Raw genomic sequence first — 14,380 nt, forward strand, 5'->3', positions numbered from 1 at the left:
CATACTGCACATGGGATGACCACGGCAATTTAGAGTCAATAATAACGCCAAGATGCTTATGCTCTTCAACAATACGAATAGCAACACTTGAAGAAGGAAAACAAAGTGGCAGGGAAGGGGGAGAAGGGGAAATATACATAGCTGCCGTTTTATCAACGTTTGGCTGCAACTTCCAATCATGCATCCAGGTTATAACCTTGCCAATGCTATCTTGCATGGCTTCGTGCAGTCGTATAGGGCAAGCATTGGAGCAAAGCAGAGCTGTGTCGTCAGCGAAAAGGCTGACACCAGGGGCAATATCGGGGAGGTCATTAATATACAGGAGAAATAGCGGTGGCCCGAGGATTGAACCCTGGGGGACTCCAGAAGTAACGGGTAAAGGCTCCGATAACACAGTTGAGAGGCGTACAAGCTGATGTCGGTTAGAGAGATACGATGAGACCCAGCCGATAGCCTTGCCATCAATGCAATATACTGTTCGCAGCTTAGCTAAGAGACCCCTGTGCCAAACAGTGTCGAAGGCCTTTGCGAGATCGAAGAAAACTAAACCAACATGGTTATGGGCGTTCCGGGTGGTGTGGATGTCTTGCACGAGGCGGGTAACCTGGTACCTGGTGGAGTCACCCCGACAAAAGCCCGACTGTGCTGGCGAAAGTGAAATGCGAACATGATCATAAATGATGTCATATACAACACGTCCGCACACTTTTGATAAAGTAGAGAGCAATGAGATAGGGCGATAGTTGCTGGGGGTGGTGCGTGGTCCTCTATTTTTGTAGGTGGCCACGACTACCGCAGTTTTCCACATGGCTGGGAATTTCCCTTCGCGAAATGACAGATTCAAGATAATTGACACAGGATAGGCAACAGACGGAGCAAGAGCTCTCCAAACTTCGTTGGTAATTCCGTCTTGACCAGGGGACTTGCCAGTTTTCAGATTACGGAGATATTTCCTCACTTGGGCTGTACCAGTCGACAATGATAGGAGGGACGCAGGTATTGAGGGTGAAGGGGTGAGTGGTGGTATAGGCCACGTAGGGTCGTCAGGAAGTCCAAACGACGTAAACTGCGTGTTCAATATGTCTGCTATGTCTGCGGGATCTGTTGCTACCGGGCCGTCTGAAGCTGTCATTGATCGGATCGGCTCCCGACCACAGTTCTTACGGAGATGGCGGAGAAATTGATGGAGACTAGGGCGATCATGGGAAGACAGGGTGGCATGAACCGACTGTACATCCTGACGATGGAGGGTACGTGACAAACAGTTCACTTTGTTTCGCTTGCGCTTAAAGGCAATGAAGTTTTCACTGGTTGGATACTTCCTATAAATGCTATACAAATCTCGCTTCAGTTTCACAGCCCACTTGAGGTCCGGAGTGATCCAGGGTCGGGATGCATCCCGCATAGTAGGACGAGGCCTAATGTAGTCTCCTGTCCGCGAAATAACTTTGTAAGGCAACAGATGACGATGGAATGCTGACTGTAGTAAAGCATCAAACAGGACAATGGCATCATCAACATCAGAATGCCGATGAAGTAATGACCAGTCCAACCTGGATAAGTCTTCATTCACAACCTGCCAGACACGGGTAGGCACTTGTTTATACCTGTACTGAGCCTGGGGATGGAGGGACGATTTAGCAGTCGCTTGTGGTGTCGAGCACGATGCATAGTTGAGCGTACAAACAACCTGCAGATGATCAGATGTGCCAAGAGGAGCTGCGTGGTCGACTGAGAGGACATGTCGGGGTTTGTTGGTTACCAACAAGTCAAGACACGAGTTGGCACCTGCTGATGAAGTGTATGTTGGGAAACTCACTAGTTGTTGGAGCCCAAGCATTGAAAAAACTGTCTGTAGGTTGGTACCGGCTGTAGAGGTGGAGTCAGAAGAGCACCAATCATTATATTTGGCATTAAAATCCCCCGTCAGGAAGAAGTCACACTCGTCATAGGAAGAGGACTGTATAGCATCGACCAGCATATCCGAGAAGAAGGACAATTGTTCCGCCGATTGGGAAGGGGGTCGATACATACAACATACAAGAATAGGGTTAGGGGTGCATTGAGACTTAACTTCCACCCAGGCAGATTCACAGCCCTGACGCTGCAGGTCGGGTCTGTGCAGAATATGTTGAAAAGCATCAGTCCGGACAAGCACGGCGACACCACCATATCCTCTAGTGAAAGAGTGTGCATTTCTGTTCTCGTGTGCTGGTCTGTCTCGTCTGAAACAGGAATAGCCCAGTACATGCACGGAAATAGATGGGCACAGCCAGGTCTCTGTGAGGCAACCAATACTTGGCTTAGTGCTCTCCAGAACAATCGAAAGTTCAGCTAATTTATTGACGAAAGACCGACAATTCATGGTTATCAGCTTTAGGTCGGATTCTGATCTGGGGTAGAATGGGGTAGCATGCAAGTTGAGGGAAGACATAGACAACATGATTATGATGGGGAACTATCACCACCACGTTCAGTCACGTTGGTACCGTCGACAAAGCGCCACTTACGGACGGTGTGGCTAATTGTTGCTGGCCAAAATCCTGTACTGAGTATTTTGCATTCATCCGTCGCTAGGACAGTCAGTCGTGCATATGCTGTGCCAAAGGTCCGGGATTCGCTAATACTGCAATTGAGCACCTCAGCCTCACGGTCCTTGCACCAGTCAGTGGTTGCGTTAGCGCTACACTCCATGTGGACATTGCCCACGTAGAACACAGATTTCGCGACTTTTTCTACGCCTGTGAGGATGTTGGGGTTAGCTGGGGCCACAGGCTTCACGTACCGGAACGTGACCCGACGCCGTACAACTTCGGCCCAGCCATCCGAACTGCTTCCCGTATATTCACCTGTACTAGTTGTAGCCAATGTTGATCTGGTTGGTGCAGCCGGTGGTGTTTCAGTGCGTGATGAGGTCTGGTGTACATGTGTCGATGTTTGGGAAGTGTGGGTACAGTTGGTAGAGTGTGCGTTGGGGGGAGTCCGAGTGACGGGGGTTTCCCTCACCCCAGCCCCTCTAGTACTAGTACCTGAACTACTCGCTCGTTCGAAATTTTCGTACGAATTACTCGAGCTAATCGTTTCACCCCTACAATCATAAGCAACAAACATCGCATTCCGCATTGTACGCTTTGCAAAACCTGTGTCCAGTATTTGTAAATTCTGTTAAATCTCCCACACTGTTAAGTGTTAGGAAACTAGAGGCCATATTCCCCGTACTGCTCCTTTTCTCTCCGAAACTCAACACTCGCAAGCCAGATATAAAAGAAAAAGAAAATCATCAGTCACACCACCGTGACTCGAACCAGGGACCTTGCTATTCGCGAGCAATGCTCTAACCAACTGAGCTACAGTATGACTCTTATCCACAGTGATGGTCAATCTATCCTTCTTCGATCAATCCATATCTGGCTTGCAACATACTGGCAACTCACACCAATCAAGAGGGCCCTCGGCCATTCGCTTGATATCATGGGGAGCGGATCAAGCTATGTCCACTGCGAGCAAATACAAAGTTGGTTAGCGCATTGCTCGCGAAGAGCAAGGTCCCTGGTTCGAGTGCCGGTGGTGTGACTGATGATTTTTCTTTCTTTCATATCTGGCTTGAGAGTGTTGAGTTTCGGAGAGAAAAAGAGCAATACGGGGCATGTGGCCTCTAATTTCCTAACAAAGTGAAATTCTCCGTGAAGTCCAAATTTGAAATCTTCCAAACTGTTCCGCCAGTGTTAACATCATGGCCACCTCGCGGTGACTACTCCCCAGGGCGCCTATTTTTCACGTCAGTCAGCACACACCCGGATCAAGCAATCAAGGTTTAGCATTCCGCGCACGCAGACGGCATGCAGGCAGGCATACATCATTAGCATTCCGCGCACACCGGCGGCATGCAGACAGGCATACACCACACGAATAAGGCTAGGTTGTGTTGGGTAAGTACTGGTGACGAGGAACTGGTTGGTCTTTGCCGCAAGGTAGGCACGAGCCCGTGAGGCTGCGAGTGCCGCAGAAAGGCAGAAGCCCGGAGGCTGTGATTGCCGCAGGAAGGCAGAAGCCCGGAGGCTGTGATTGCCGCAATGGAAAGGCAGGACCATAAGGCCATAATGCCGCAATAGAAAGGCAGACCAGTTATGAGTGACTCGCCACCAGGTTTATTGTACTTGAAGTAGGAATGATGCAATGTAGTATTAATGGTTAGTGGTGGGATGGTGGGTCAGCAAAAGACAAAGGCAGCAGGATGCAAGTCGGGCATGAGCCAAAGCAGAGAAGACTCAAAACTGAGAATGGCAAGGAGATGTGCCACGTTGCGGACTCGGACCCGATCAAAACTGAATTAATTATTGTGATGGCGTACGCATAAATTAATGTGATGCACAGCAGGCGGTCTTGCCGGTCGCGGCAAGGCGCGCTAAACAAGTGCCGCGGCCAGAACCGTAGAGGGCGCTGTAGCGCAGCAGATACGTAGTTGCGAGATGTGCGCCTACGCTAAACTGAATTCATTACATGAATACATCATTAGCATTCCGCGCACGCAGACGGCATGCAGGCAGGCATACATCATTAGCATTCCGCGCACACCGGCGGCATGCAGACAGGCATACACCACACGAATAAGGCTAGGTTGTGTTGGGTAAGTACTGGTGACGAGGAACTGGTTGGTCTTTGCCGCAAGGTAGGCACGAGCCCGTGAGGCTGCGAGTGCCGCAGAAAGGCAGAAGCCCGGAGGCTGTGATTGCCGCAGGAAGGCAGAAGCCCGGAGGCTGTGATTGCCGCAATGGAAAGGCAGGACCATAAGGCCATAATGCCGCAATAGAAAGGCAGACCAGTTATGAGTGACTCGCCATACCGCCAGTACATACCCATACACAACAGTATTGCAGTGCAGCATAGCATAGTTCATAATGAGGGAATTGTGTGAATTGAGAAATATCGGTGTCAGGGAGATGATCTTACTGAGGATAGTTTGCTGGCCAGCGTTCGGGCCGATGACGGTGGGGTCCGGATGTAGCGTAGGCATGCATCACTGCGCCACCGTCCCGCGGAGCGGATCTGGTGGTCGGGGACGCCAGCAAGGGCAGCAGTGGTAGCGGCCCCGATACGGAAGCTGTGGCCTGCATAGTCCTGCCAGTTTGCCACGCCGCTGGTGCTAAGCAGCGTGCGTACGTGGGCTGTAAAAGTGCTGCGGTTGAGGCGTTGCCCGTTGGCCAGGATGAACACAGCACTGCCTGGACGAGCAGAGGCGGTTGCAGTGAGGTAGGTGAGCATGGCTCTCACAGCGTAGTATGGCGGCACCGCTGGCCCGATCAGCACCGTCGTACCTTCCCCGGACGGGTCTGTCTTCGAGCGTGGTAGGTGCACATGGAGCATCCCTGACTCGAATGTCAAACAGCCGCGCGTGGTAGGTGCTTCTAGCAGTTCACCGCATCTGAAGAAACCAAAGAACACGGCAAGCATAGCGGCATGCAGGCAGCGCTTGTCGTGAGGGCACATGGTTGGAGCAGCTAGGCAGGTGTCAACCAGACTGCAGAGAATAGGAAACGTGATTGGCAGCCTGGGGCGGACAGCGGCTACTCCATGGCAACGGCAAATACCGCGTACCACTCGCTTGAGGAAGTGCGCACCCTCGGTCGGGTCGACATAACCGAGCTCCAGGTGCAGGTTCTTGATAGCACTGAGGTAAACCTTAATAGTCACTGGTCTGACCGACTGGGTTAGGGAGGCAGCAAAACTACTCAGCATTAGGTCTGAAGCGGGAAACGGGGACCATCTTTGAAGTTGGCAGAACTTGAGATACTTAGATTCGCCGGCGGAATACGTTCGTCTGGTGTTGTCGGATAGAGCGTGAGCAGCATATCGTGCTGCTAATTCGTCCGCGGCAGTTAGAATGACTGGAACAGGTCGGCTGTCGCCCGAGCTCCCGGAACCGCCTCGCGAAACGCCTGAATGTTAAAACGAGACAGAGCATCAGCGGCTTTGTTAGTGCATCCTGGAATATGCTTTGCTGACAGAATGAAGCCAAAGTTAGCGCACATGAAGAACAGCCGTCGTATCAGGTCCATGACTGGGGGGGAGCGGCTACAACCATTGGACAGGCATGCCACTACGGCTTCGTTATCGCAGTACACGAGTATGCGGAGCTTGCGCCATTCAAGGCCCCAGGAGGAGCAAGCTGCGGCAATGGCGAACATCTCCTTCCACTCGATGGTGTAGTCGGCTTGTTCCGGCAACCACTGTCCCTGGATCCAGCGATGGCCATAACATGCGCCCCAGCCGATCGAACCGCTGGCATCAGTAAACAATTGGATGTCGGGAGACGGGGTCCAATTTGGCATATGAAAGAAGGACTTTCCGTTCCATTGCGAGAGGAGGCGTTGCCACCACTTCAGGTCTTCCAGGGCCTCGACTGAGAGTTTGATCTTATAGTGTGGCTGACTGTAGCGGTGACAAATATCCCAGAGTCGGCGCATGAATGTCCGACCAGGTATAATTACCCGAGCTGCGAAGGAGAGTTTTCCCAGTAGTGAGTCGAGTTCGCGTTGGGTCATGTCGCCACGGTTGACATACTGGTCGAGCAAGGTGCGGAGATCTTGCAACTTGGTGTCTGGTAGCCGGGCCTCCAGTCTGCCACAGTCCAGCTCGATGCCCAGGAACGACAGCACTTGAGCTGGACCTTCCACTTTGTCAGGTGCCAAGGGGACTTGGACATAGTTAAAACAGCGAAGCAGGATTGAAGCACGTTGGTTCGCCACCAGCTCCGATGGAGAAATGCAAAGGAAATCATCTAGATAATGGAGCAGGTCAGTAATAGAAAACTCATAGCGAGCAATCCATTCAAGGCAGTCGGCAATAGAGTTAAAAATGGCAGGGCTGGAGCGTAAGCCAAAGGGGAGCACAGTGTCGAAATAATATTGGTTTTGCCAGTGAATACCTAGCAGAGGCCAGTCTTCCTGCCGCACAGGTACAATGCGGAAAGCACTCCGAATGTCAAGTTTGAAAAGATAAGCAGAACGACCGTACTGCATAATGGCATCGATCGCGTGATCAATAGTGATGTAATGCAAGCTGAAATCTTCACGTGAAATTCCATCGTTAACACTTTGACCCTCTGGGCTAGAGAGATGGTGGATTAAACGGAAGCGGCCGTTCTTTTTCGGAACGCAGCCAACACCGGAGCAATGAAAAAAAGGAAAAAGCGAGGAGGAAAAAGGACCTAGCAGTTCAAAGCGGGAGCAACATTCTTGCAGGTATTTGGTAATAAAATCGGGATGCATCCTCGCAGAAGGTAAGTTAGGGGAGAACATGCTGCTTTGGCGTGGGCCATTGAAGCCGATGTCAAAACCATACGTAAGGCCATGAAGTACATATTTAACAAAAGCTTGATTGGGGTGTGCACGCAGTAAGGAACGGAGGCGATTAACGTGAATAGGTGTGCGGCAAGTGTGAAAGAATGTAGGGTGTGTCCGGAGAATGCTACTATCGAGATGCAGTTCATTAAGCTTTGTTCTGCCGCTGGTTGCCAGTGGAGAAGCGACGCGGGCAGGAGGGGCGGGCATGTGCGCCCTCACATTGGGAGCAGACGTGGGCAAATTTACAGTCGGTGTTGGAGCATCGACCTTGCTGGAAATTCCGGCAGATCTCTTTGCCAGACTTGGTGTAGGCAGACCGTGGTGCAAACTGCTGGTTTGGTACTCGGGAGGCACGAAAAGGGCACTGGCTACCCGATGGAGGGTGAGTGATCCGGCATGTACTACACTGCGGGCGTGAGCGGCCTGTCATTTTCAGTTGCCAGAGGTTGCCGTCAATGGCGTCCCAACGCTTACTGGGGTCAAGAGAGATTGCCAGACGGAACTCCCGGTCATATTCGAGCCAGGCCTCCGGATAGTATGAGGAGTTGGCCGATACAATGGTGGCCTGATATGCCATCAGTTCGGAGAAACGGCTGGGTGCGTGCGAGCATAGTACGAACATATATCTGGACCAGGCTTCTAGCCATGTAACCAGGTCGTGAACATGCCTACGAACTTTCTCGACATGCCCGCCAGAGCTGGGATCCAGCAGCTCAACAGTCCTGGACCCACTGAAATTCAACTGAATCGTGTCACGCTTTGGTGCCCCAAGAGCTTCCGGTAACAGTGTATTCAAATCAACACACTCACCTCGCAAAATCCTCTCTCTCACGTGAGACGGCACGTTCAGTGGATGAGATAGAGAGCCAGCACCCGGACCAGTTGGCGCAGCATTTCCGGTGGGTACGGCCATGGCGGGGGAAGGCTGCGAGGATCCGATGGTGGCAAGCAGTGGGGAGACCGTTTCTGCCAGGGCGGCGGTGACGGCTTTCTGGACTTCGTCAGATATAAATTGCTTGAATTGTCCGCCGTCGAGTGGTGAGGCAGCGTTACTCGGCAGCAAAAGACAAAGGCAGCAGGATGCAAGTCGGGCATGAGCCAAAGCAGAGAAGACTCAAAACTGAGAATGGCAAGGAGATGTGCCACGTTGCGGACTCGGACCCGATCAAAACTGAATTAATTATTGTGATGGCGTACGCATAAATTAATGTGATGCACAGCAGGCGGTCTTGCCGGTCGCGGCAAGGCGCGCTAAACAAGTGCCGCGGCCAGAACCGTAGAGGGCGCTGTAGCGCAGCAGATACGTAGTTGCGAGATGTGCGCCTACGCTAAACTGAATTCATTACATGAATACATCAATACCAGTCAGGCACAAGTTTTCATATCCTTCGAAATTTTGAAAAATGGTTCAGTGAAATGAAATGAGTTGTGAATTTGCAGTGCCCAGGGAATGAGCATGTGTGCTCACCAATTCTCTTCGAAATTTGTCAGTCAAACAGAATGAGAATGTGTTAGGATGGGACCATATCACACGGGACCATATCACTTACATCTGTGTGCGGATGTCCTGATATAACCAGGTCTACACATACACCGGTCTTCATTACGTGCTGCTACCAAGTTGTTGCTGTCGTTGCAGTAGACTGTGATAATAAACACAGAAGCACATTAAACTGCAACAATGAACAGAGAAGCATATTACACTGCAGGAAAAACAAATATACTGCTGTCTGGGTTGACAACACTGGTAATGCCAATTGAGCAGTGCCCGTATTGACAGAATTTTAAAAACTTGCTCTACATATTACTATTGTGATTACACACGAAAATCCGGTGGAACAAAAAGTGATAAAATGTCTCTACTCACGAGTTTCATGCTGAAAAGCAATTATCAGGAGACTGGGGCTATAGTCGGGGTTGTATGGTCTTATTCACTATAGGTGTTGTCCCATGGCAGGTATGCAATGCTAGTGTTTCAGCGCGAAGGCAGTATAAGCGATCAGTATGGTGTTATACGGGTGGCATGGGAGTATTATGAAGGCAGTGTAAGTGATCAGTGCAGTACTATGCGGGTGGCGTGGGGATATTATGACACCGGCCATGGCGCTACCGGGCCGCGGGGCAAAGGAGAATACAGGCAAGATGCTTGTTGGGAAGGCCGTCGTGGCCATGTGTTTTTTATGAAGTATTTACTATTCAATATTTCTCTCAGGATGTGAAATATGAAATGTCTCAGAAATTCAGTTTATTTTGGAACGCAATTTCGCGTACATGTAGTGATTTAGCCTACAGTTAGTTCACGAGTTATTTCGTAGGTGTGTTTGTTTCTTGCGTTGCACAGTGCAAGACAAGAATTTGCACAACTGCACAAGAGTATTGACGTTGACTCTCAAAATGATTCTTGGTCGCATTTTGTTTGTTTCTTCTAAGTTTTGACAAAGCTAAAGGGACATTCTATTTTCGTTTTGTCTTTTCTCGCAGTGTTTCCTTTCATTTCTAAGCCGCGACGCCGTCGCGTACTGCGGTACGACGGGTCACGCGCTGCCAACCTACTGCATTCTTTATTCACCAGTTTTCACGGCTACACTGCATGCATTGTATAATGACTCATAATTATGTTTTGCGCTGCGCTGGCTTTTTCAGAGTTTGGTTTTTCGATGAGGCTCGGCAAGCAATGAGTTCGGTTCTTCGAAAGGAAGAGAAAGAGTTGTCTTTTTGTTGTTTGCGAAATATCTATTTTACTACCACGAAGTGTTCCCGTTGCGTGTGAGAACCTGCATGACAAATTGGTAGCAGAGGATGGTTGTCAAGTAGTGGTTCCTTCACCAAGCGCAGTGTGGTAGTGAGTAGCATTTCGGGTTTTCGCTGGACAACATGGATCTTGAGGAGTGCAAGAAAGCGAAGGCCAAGGCCAAGTTCCATGTCACACGAAATCGAAACTTGTTGCTCAGCAGGATCTACGAAGAGGATGCGACCTCGAAAGAGATCAAGAGGTTGTTGGATGACGTGACTGAGAGTGTTCACAACGCTGTGGATGTGTGTCTAAAACTGGTAACTCGGTACGCAGAATTAGGACTACCCACAGAAAAAGTGCACGAGGAGATAGAGGTCATCAACGTCGACTACAGCGATGCTGTCAGCAAGACCAGCGACGTGCTGGCAGAAATAAGCAAGAGGCCAAGTCGAGCCAGAACGGGTGAAAGTTCGCCAGCTTCCATCACCAGAGCCAAGAACATAAGATTAGTAAAGGCAATGTTGACGCAGAGCTTGGAGAATCCCAGAGCAAGTGGGAGGATGTTGACACCGCCACACTCTCCTAGCAAGGCCCTTGAGGAAAAACAGAACATGTGTGCTGAGAAGAGTCTCAGTCGTTTTGGGAATGTGTCTGCATCCAGTGTCAGCCAGAGTGCGACTGTTGAGAGGACTACCCAGCCGCCTGCCGTTTCCTCGGGAGCACCTCTGAGAGCAAATGCATCGGCACTCCCCCTGGGAACTCCAAGTGGTGACCATCGTGATAGACAGGACGAACCGCCTGGGGCTGACATGGCAAGCGTCAGTGACAGCCAGCCAATTATGTCGTCATCAAGTGCAACCATGGCAACCAATGTGAGTACAGACAAGTCACGCACAATCAAGGTGTCCTTTCCGGTCTCTTTGTCGTCTGTACCTACGTTACCGTTTACGGCGGAGCTCTTGTCAAAAGTTCACCCGGTTGCCATGGCAACCGCCGAAACCATGGCAACACCGCGGAACATTGGTCATCAGTCTGCAGGGAGTAACCAGGCAAGTGGCATTGCTCAGTCTGGCGTGCAGCAGGCACCGGTATCTACGTCGGCAGCTTCGGCAAGAAACGTAATCACTGCCCCTAACCGTAGTTCAAGTGGGGTCAGTGTACCACCCAGAGCATTGTCGGCCACGACCATACTCGTGCAGTCAGCCCAGACGCAACCAACTCCTGCAGTGCAGCCTCCTCGTGGGATGCAACCAACTCCAGCTGTGCAGCCTCGTGCAGTTGCAAGTCATACTCTCTCGGCTTCTACACCTGCATTTGTGCCGGGATCAGGAAATTTGTACGTTCCACCGCCGACCCATTCTGGACATCCATTCTCATTTGGAACACCACCGGGTTTCTTGTCGGCACCCGACTTCCCGACGCACGTCTTGCCGAATCAGTCTGGAGTAATGTCTACACCACCAGCGACCCAACCGGTCATGCAACAAATACCAGTTGGTCAGCCGGGTCACGCATCACACAGTGAAGATTATGGTCTTGTGCAGCCGAGCAGTCTTCCAGTTGCCATGACTTCGCCGAGTGGTCTGCCAGTGCAAGCGAGTGGTTCTGGTAGAATCGAATTGTACCGACATTTAGAGAAAGTGTCAATTCCAACGTTCAAGGGCGACAAGCGGCAATATGAGACGTGGAAGGCGGCGTTTGAGATGTGCATTGGCTGCGCTAACATTCCGGATGGGCTGAAGTTATTGCAGCTCCGAAAATACCTCGCGGGCAATGCACTACGGTCTATCGACACTCTTGGCTACTCGGCCGAGGCGTATGAGGCAGCACGACGTAGGCTGGAACGCAAGTTCGGTGGTCAGCGACGTCTAGTTGCAGTGCATCTAGAAGCCCTTGAGAAGTTCCCAGCGATGAGATCTGCAAACGCCCAGGAGTTGGAGCGTTTTGCGGAGCTACTCGATGTCGCTGTGGTGAATTTGAAGGCGAGTGGTCAGACACAGGAGTTGGCTAACGGGACATTTTATGTCCGGCTAACACAGAAGCTGGGGGTGTCTCTTCTGCTGAGCTACCAGAAGTGGATACACCAGACAAGCACCTCTGAATCTGTCGAAGCGCTTCTGCAATGGGTGGAGCTGGAAAGCGAGTTCCAAGTACGAGCCCAGGAGACGATCCAAGGTATCTCCACGGCAACTCCAGTAGGGTCCACTCAAACAGCAAAGAGTCACCCGCTGAAGGGTCAGGCCAGTCATGGTGGAGTGAAGCATCAGGCATTCTTCGCTGACAAGCCCAAGAAGGCCCAGAGCAGCAGCAGTTGCCCGATCTGCACGAAGATCCATCCCGTTTGGAAATGCCTAGAGTATCGGAAGCTGTCAATTGCAGAGCGTTGGCAGAAGGCCCGGACGCTCAAGCTTTGCTACCGTTGCCTTAACTCTGGTCATTTGGGAAATAACTGTCCCAGGTCGCAGCCCTGTGGTGCCGACGGTTGTACAGAGACCCACAACGCGTTGCTGCACGGAAAGTCTAGTGCTACTACAGACTCGAATGGAGCCTCACAGAAGCCAGTGCTCCAGTCTAGCGCCTCCACGGAGGGGGGTGACACCAGTTCCATGGCCACTCATATGAGTAGTGTCGGCGTTAGAGCTGTCGCACTGCGAACCGTTCCCGTCATACTTCGCCACGGCGACAAGAATGTCACGGTCAACGCGCTGCTGGACGACGGCAGCACGCAGTCTTACCTTAATTGCGACGTTGCGGCACAGCTAGAGCTTAGCGCTCCCACACAAGAAGTGTCAGTGAGCACGCTGAACGGCCGCATCGAGACCCTAGAGACCATGCCAGTCGACTGCCACATCGAGAGTCTGGATGGCAGATTTATCACACAGTTCTCTGCTCTGACTGCCAAGAATGTCACCGGTGACCTTACACCTCATGATTGGTCGGTAGATCAGACACGGTATCCGCACCTCAACGGCATCGAGTTTCCGCAATGCCAGAAGAAGCGAGTAGAGGCGCTGATCGGCCTTGACCACGCTAGTCTCCACAGGTGTATGGAGGAAGTCTATGGTGAGGCTCATGAGCCATTCGCACGCAGAACGCCACTCGGGTGGACATGCGTTGGCAGGAGCACCAGACCGCAACAGACGACAAATTTTACCCGCACGTACTTCGGAAAGGACGTCGACCTGAATGCACTGGTGAGAAGGATGTGGGAGGTGGAAGAACTTTCCCAGTCGTACAAATTCTGTGCAGATGATCAAGCCGTTTTTGATCAGACGGTCCAGTCGATGACCTACAAGAACGGAAGATACCAGGTTTCGGAGCCGTGGATCAAGAGACCACCTCCGGACAACTACAGTCGAGAAACTGCAATGAAGCGGCTCATCGCAGCAGAGAGACGCCTGGCGAAGGAGCCAGACGTCGCTGAGGAATACCGAACCGTGATTCGCCGTCACTTAGAACAAGGGTATATCAGCAAGATCAGCAACGCAAGTGATGGCGACGGCTGGTATCTGCCGCACTTTGCTGTTGTACGACCTGGGGCTACATCCACAAAGGTGCGTGTGGTCTTTGATGCAGCAGCAAAGACAAAAGGCAAGTGTCTGAATGACTACATCAGCACTGGGCCCAAACTACAACGGGACCTCACCGACGTTCTCCTGCGGTTTCGGCGACACCCAAACGCACTGGTAGCCGACGTTGCAGAGATGTATCTACAAATCGAGTTGGAAGAGGATGACCGACAGTTCCATCGATTTCTTTGGCGAGAAGATACGGAGGACCAACCGGCCGTTTACCAGTACAATAGAGTGGTGTTCGGGATCAATGCATCTCCATTCTTAGCTCAACTGGTCTCGCAAGAGCATGCGCGGCGGAACCAGGAGGAGTTTCCTATGGCAGCAGAAACCGTGTTGAAGTCCACGTACATGGACGATTCAATGGACTCGACAAAGTCAACAGAGCTAGCGATTCAGCTGTACCACGAGCTTACGGCGCTGTGGGGTCTCGCTGGAATGCATGTGCGAAAATGGATTTCCAACAATGTTGAGGTGCTCGCCGAAGTCCCCGAGGAGGACCGAGCCAAGGAAGTGGACCTCGCTAATGGAATCCTGCCGACGACCAAGACTCTCGGAGTTAAGTGGCGAGCAGAGGAAGACGAGTTCCTGATTCATGTCAAGCCGCCATCAGACATTGTCACCAAGAGAGCGTTCTTGAAGAACCTAGCCACTTTGTTTGATCCGATCGGATTCGTACTGCCATTCACCATAGTTGGTCGGATGTTGTTCCAGAAGATGTGGCTAGCAGG

General features: G+C 51.4%; 1 protein-coding gene across 1 annotated transcript in view; it reads right to left on the reverse strand.

Annotated features, from left to right (window-relative positions):
* The window catches only part of LOC135807194 (uncharacterized), a 50,751-nt gene that overhangs the window by 13,652 nt on the left and 22,719 nt on the right, over nucleotides 1-14,380 (reverse strand). The window contains exon 4 of the mRNA XM_065321208.1: nucleotides 8,894-8,986. Coding sequence (XP_065177280.1) covers nucleotides 8,894-8,986 — 93 coding nt within the window. The remainder of the gene's footprint in view (nucleotides 1-8,893; nucleotides 8,987-14,380) is intronic.

The sequence above is a fragment of the Sycon ciliatum genome, chromosome 1, assembly GCF_964019385.1.
Source record: "Sycon ciliatum chromosome 1, ocSycCili1.1, whole genome shotgun sequence".
In the NCBI taxonomy this organism is placed as follows: Eukaryota; Metazoa; Porifera; class Calcarea; order Leucosolenida; family Sycettidae; genus Sycon; species Sycon ciliatum.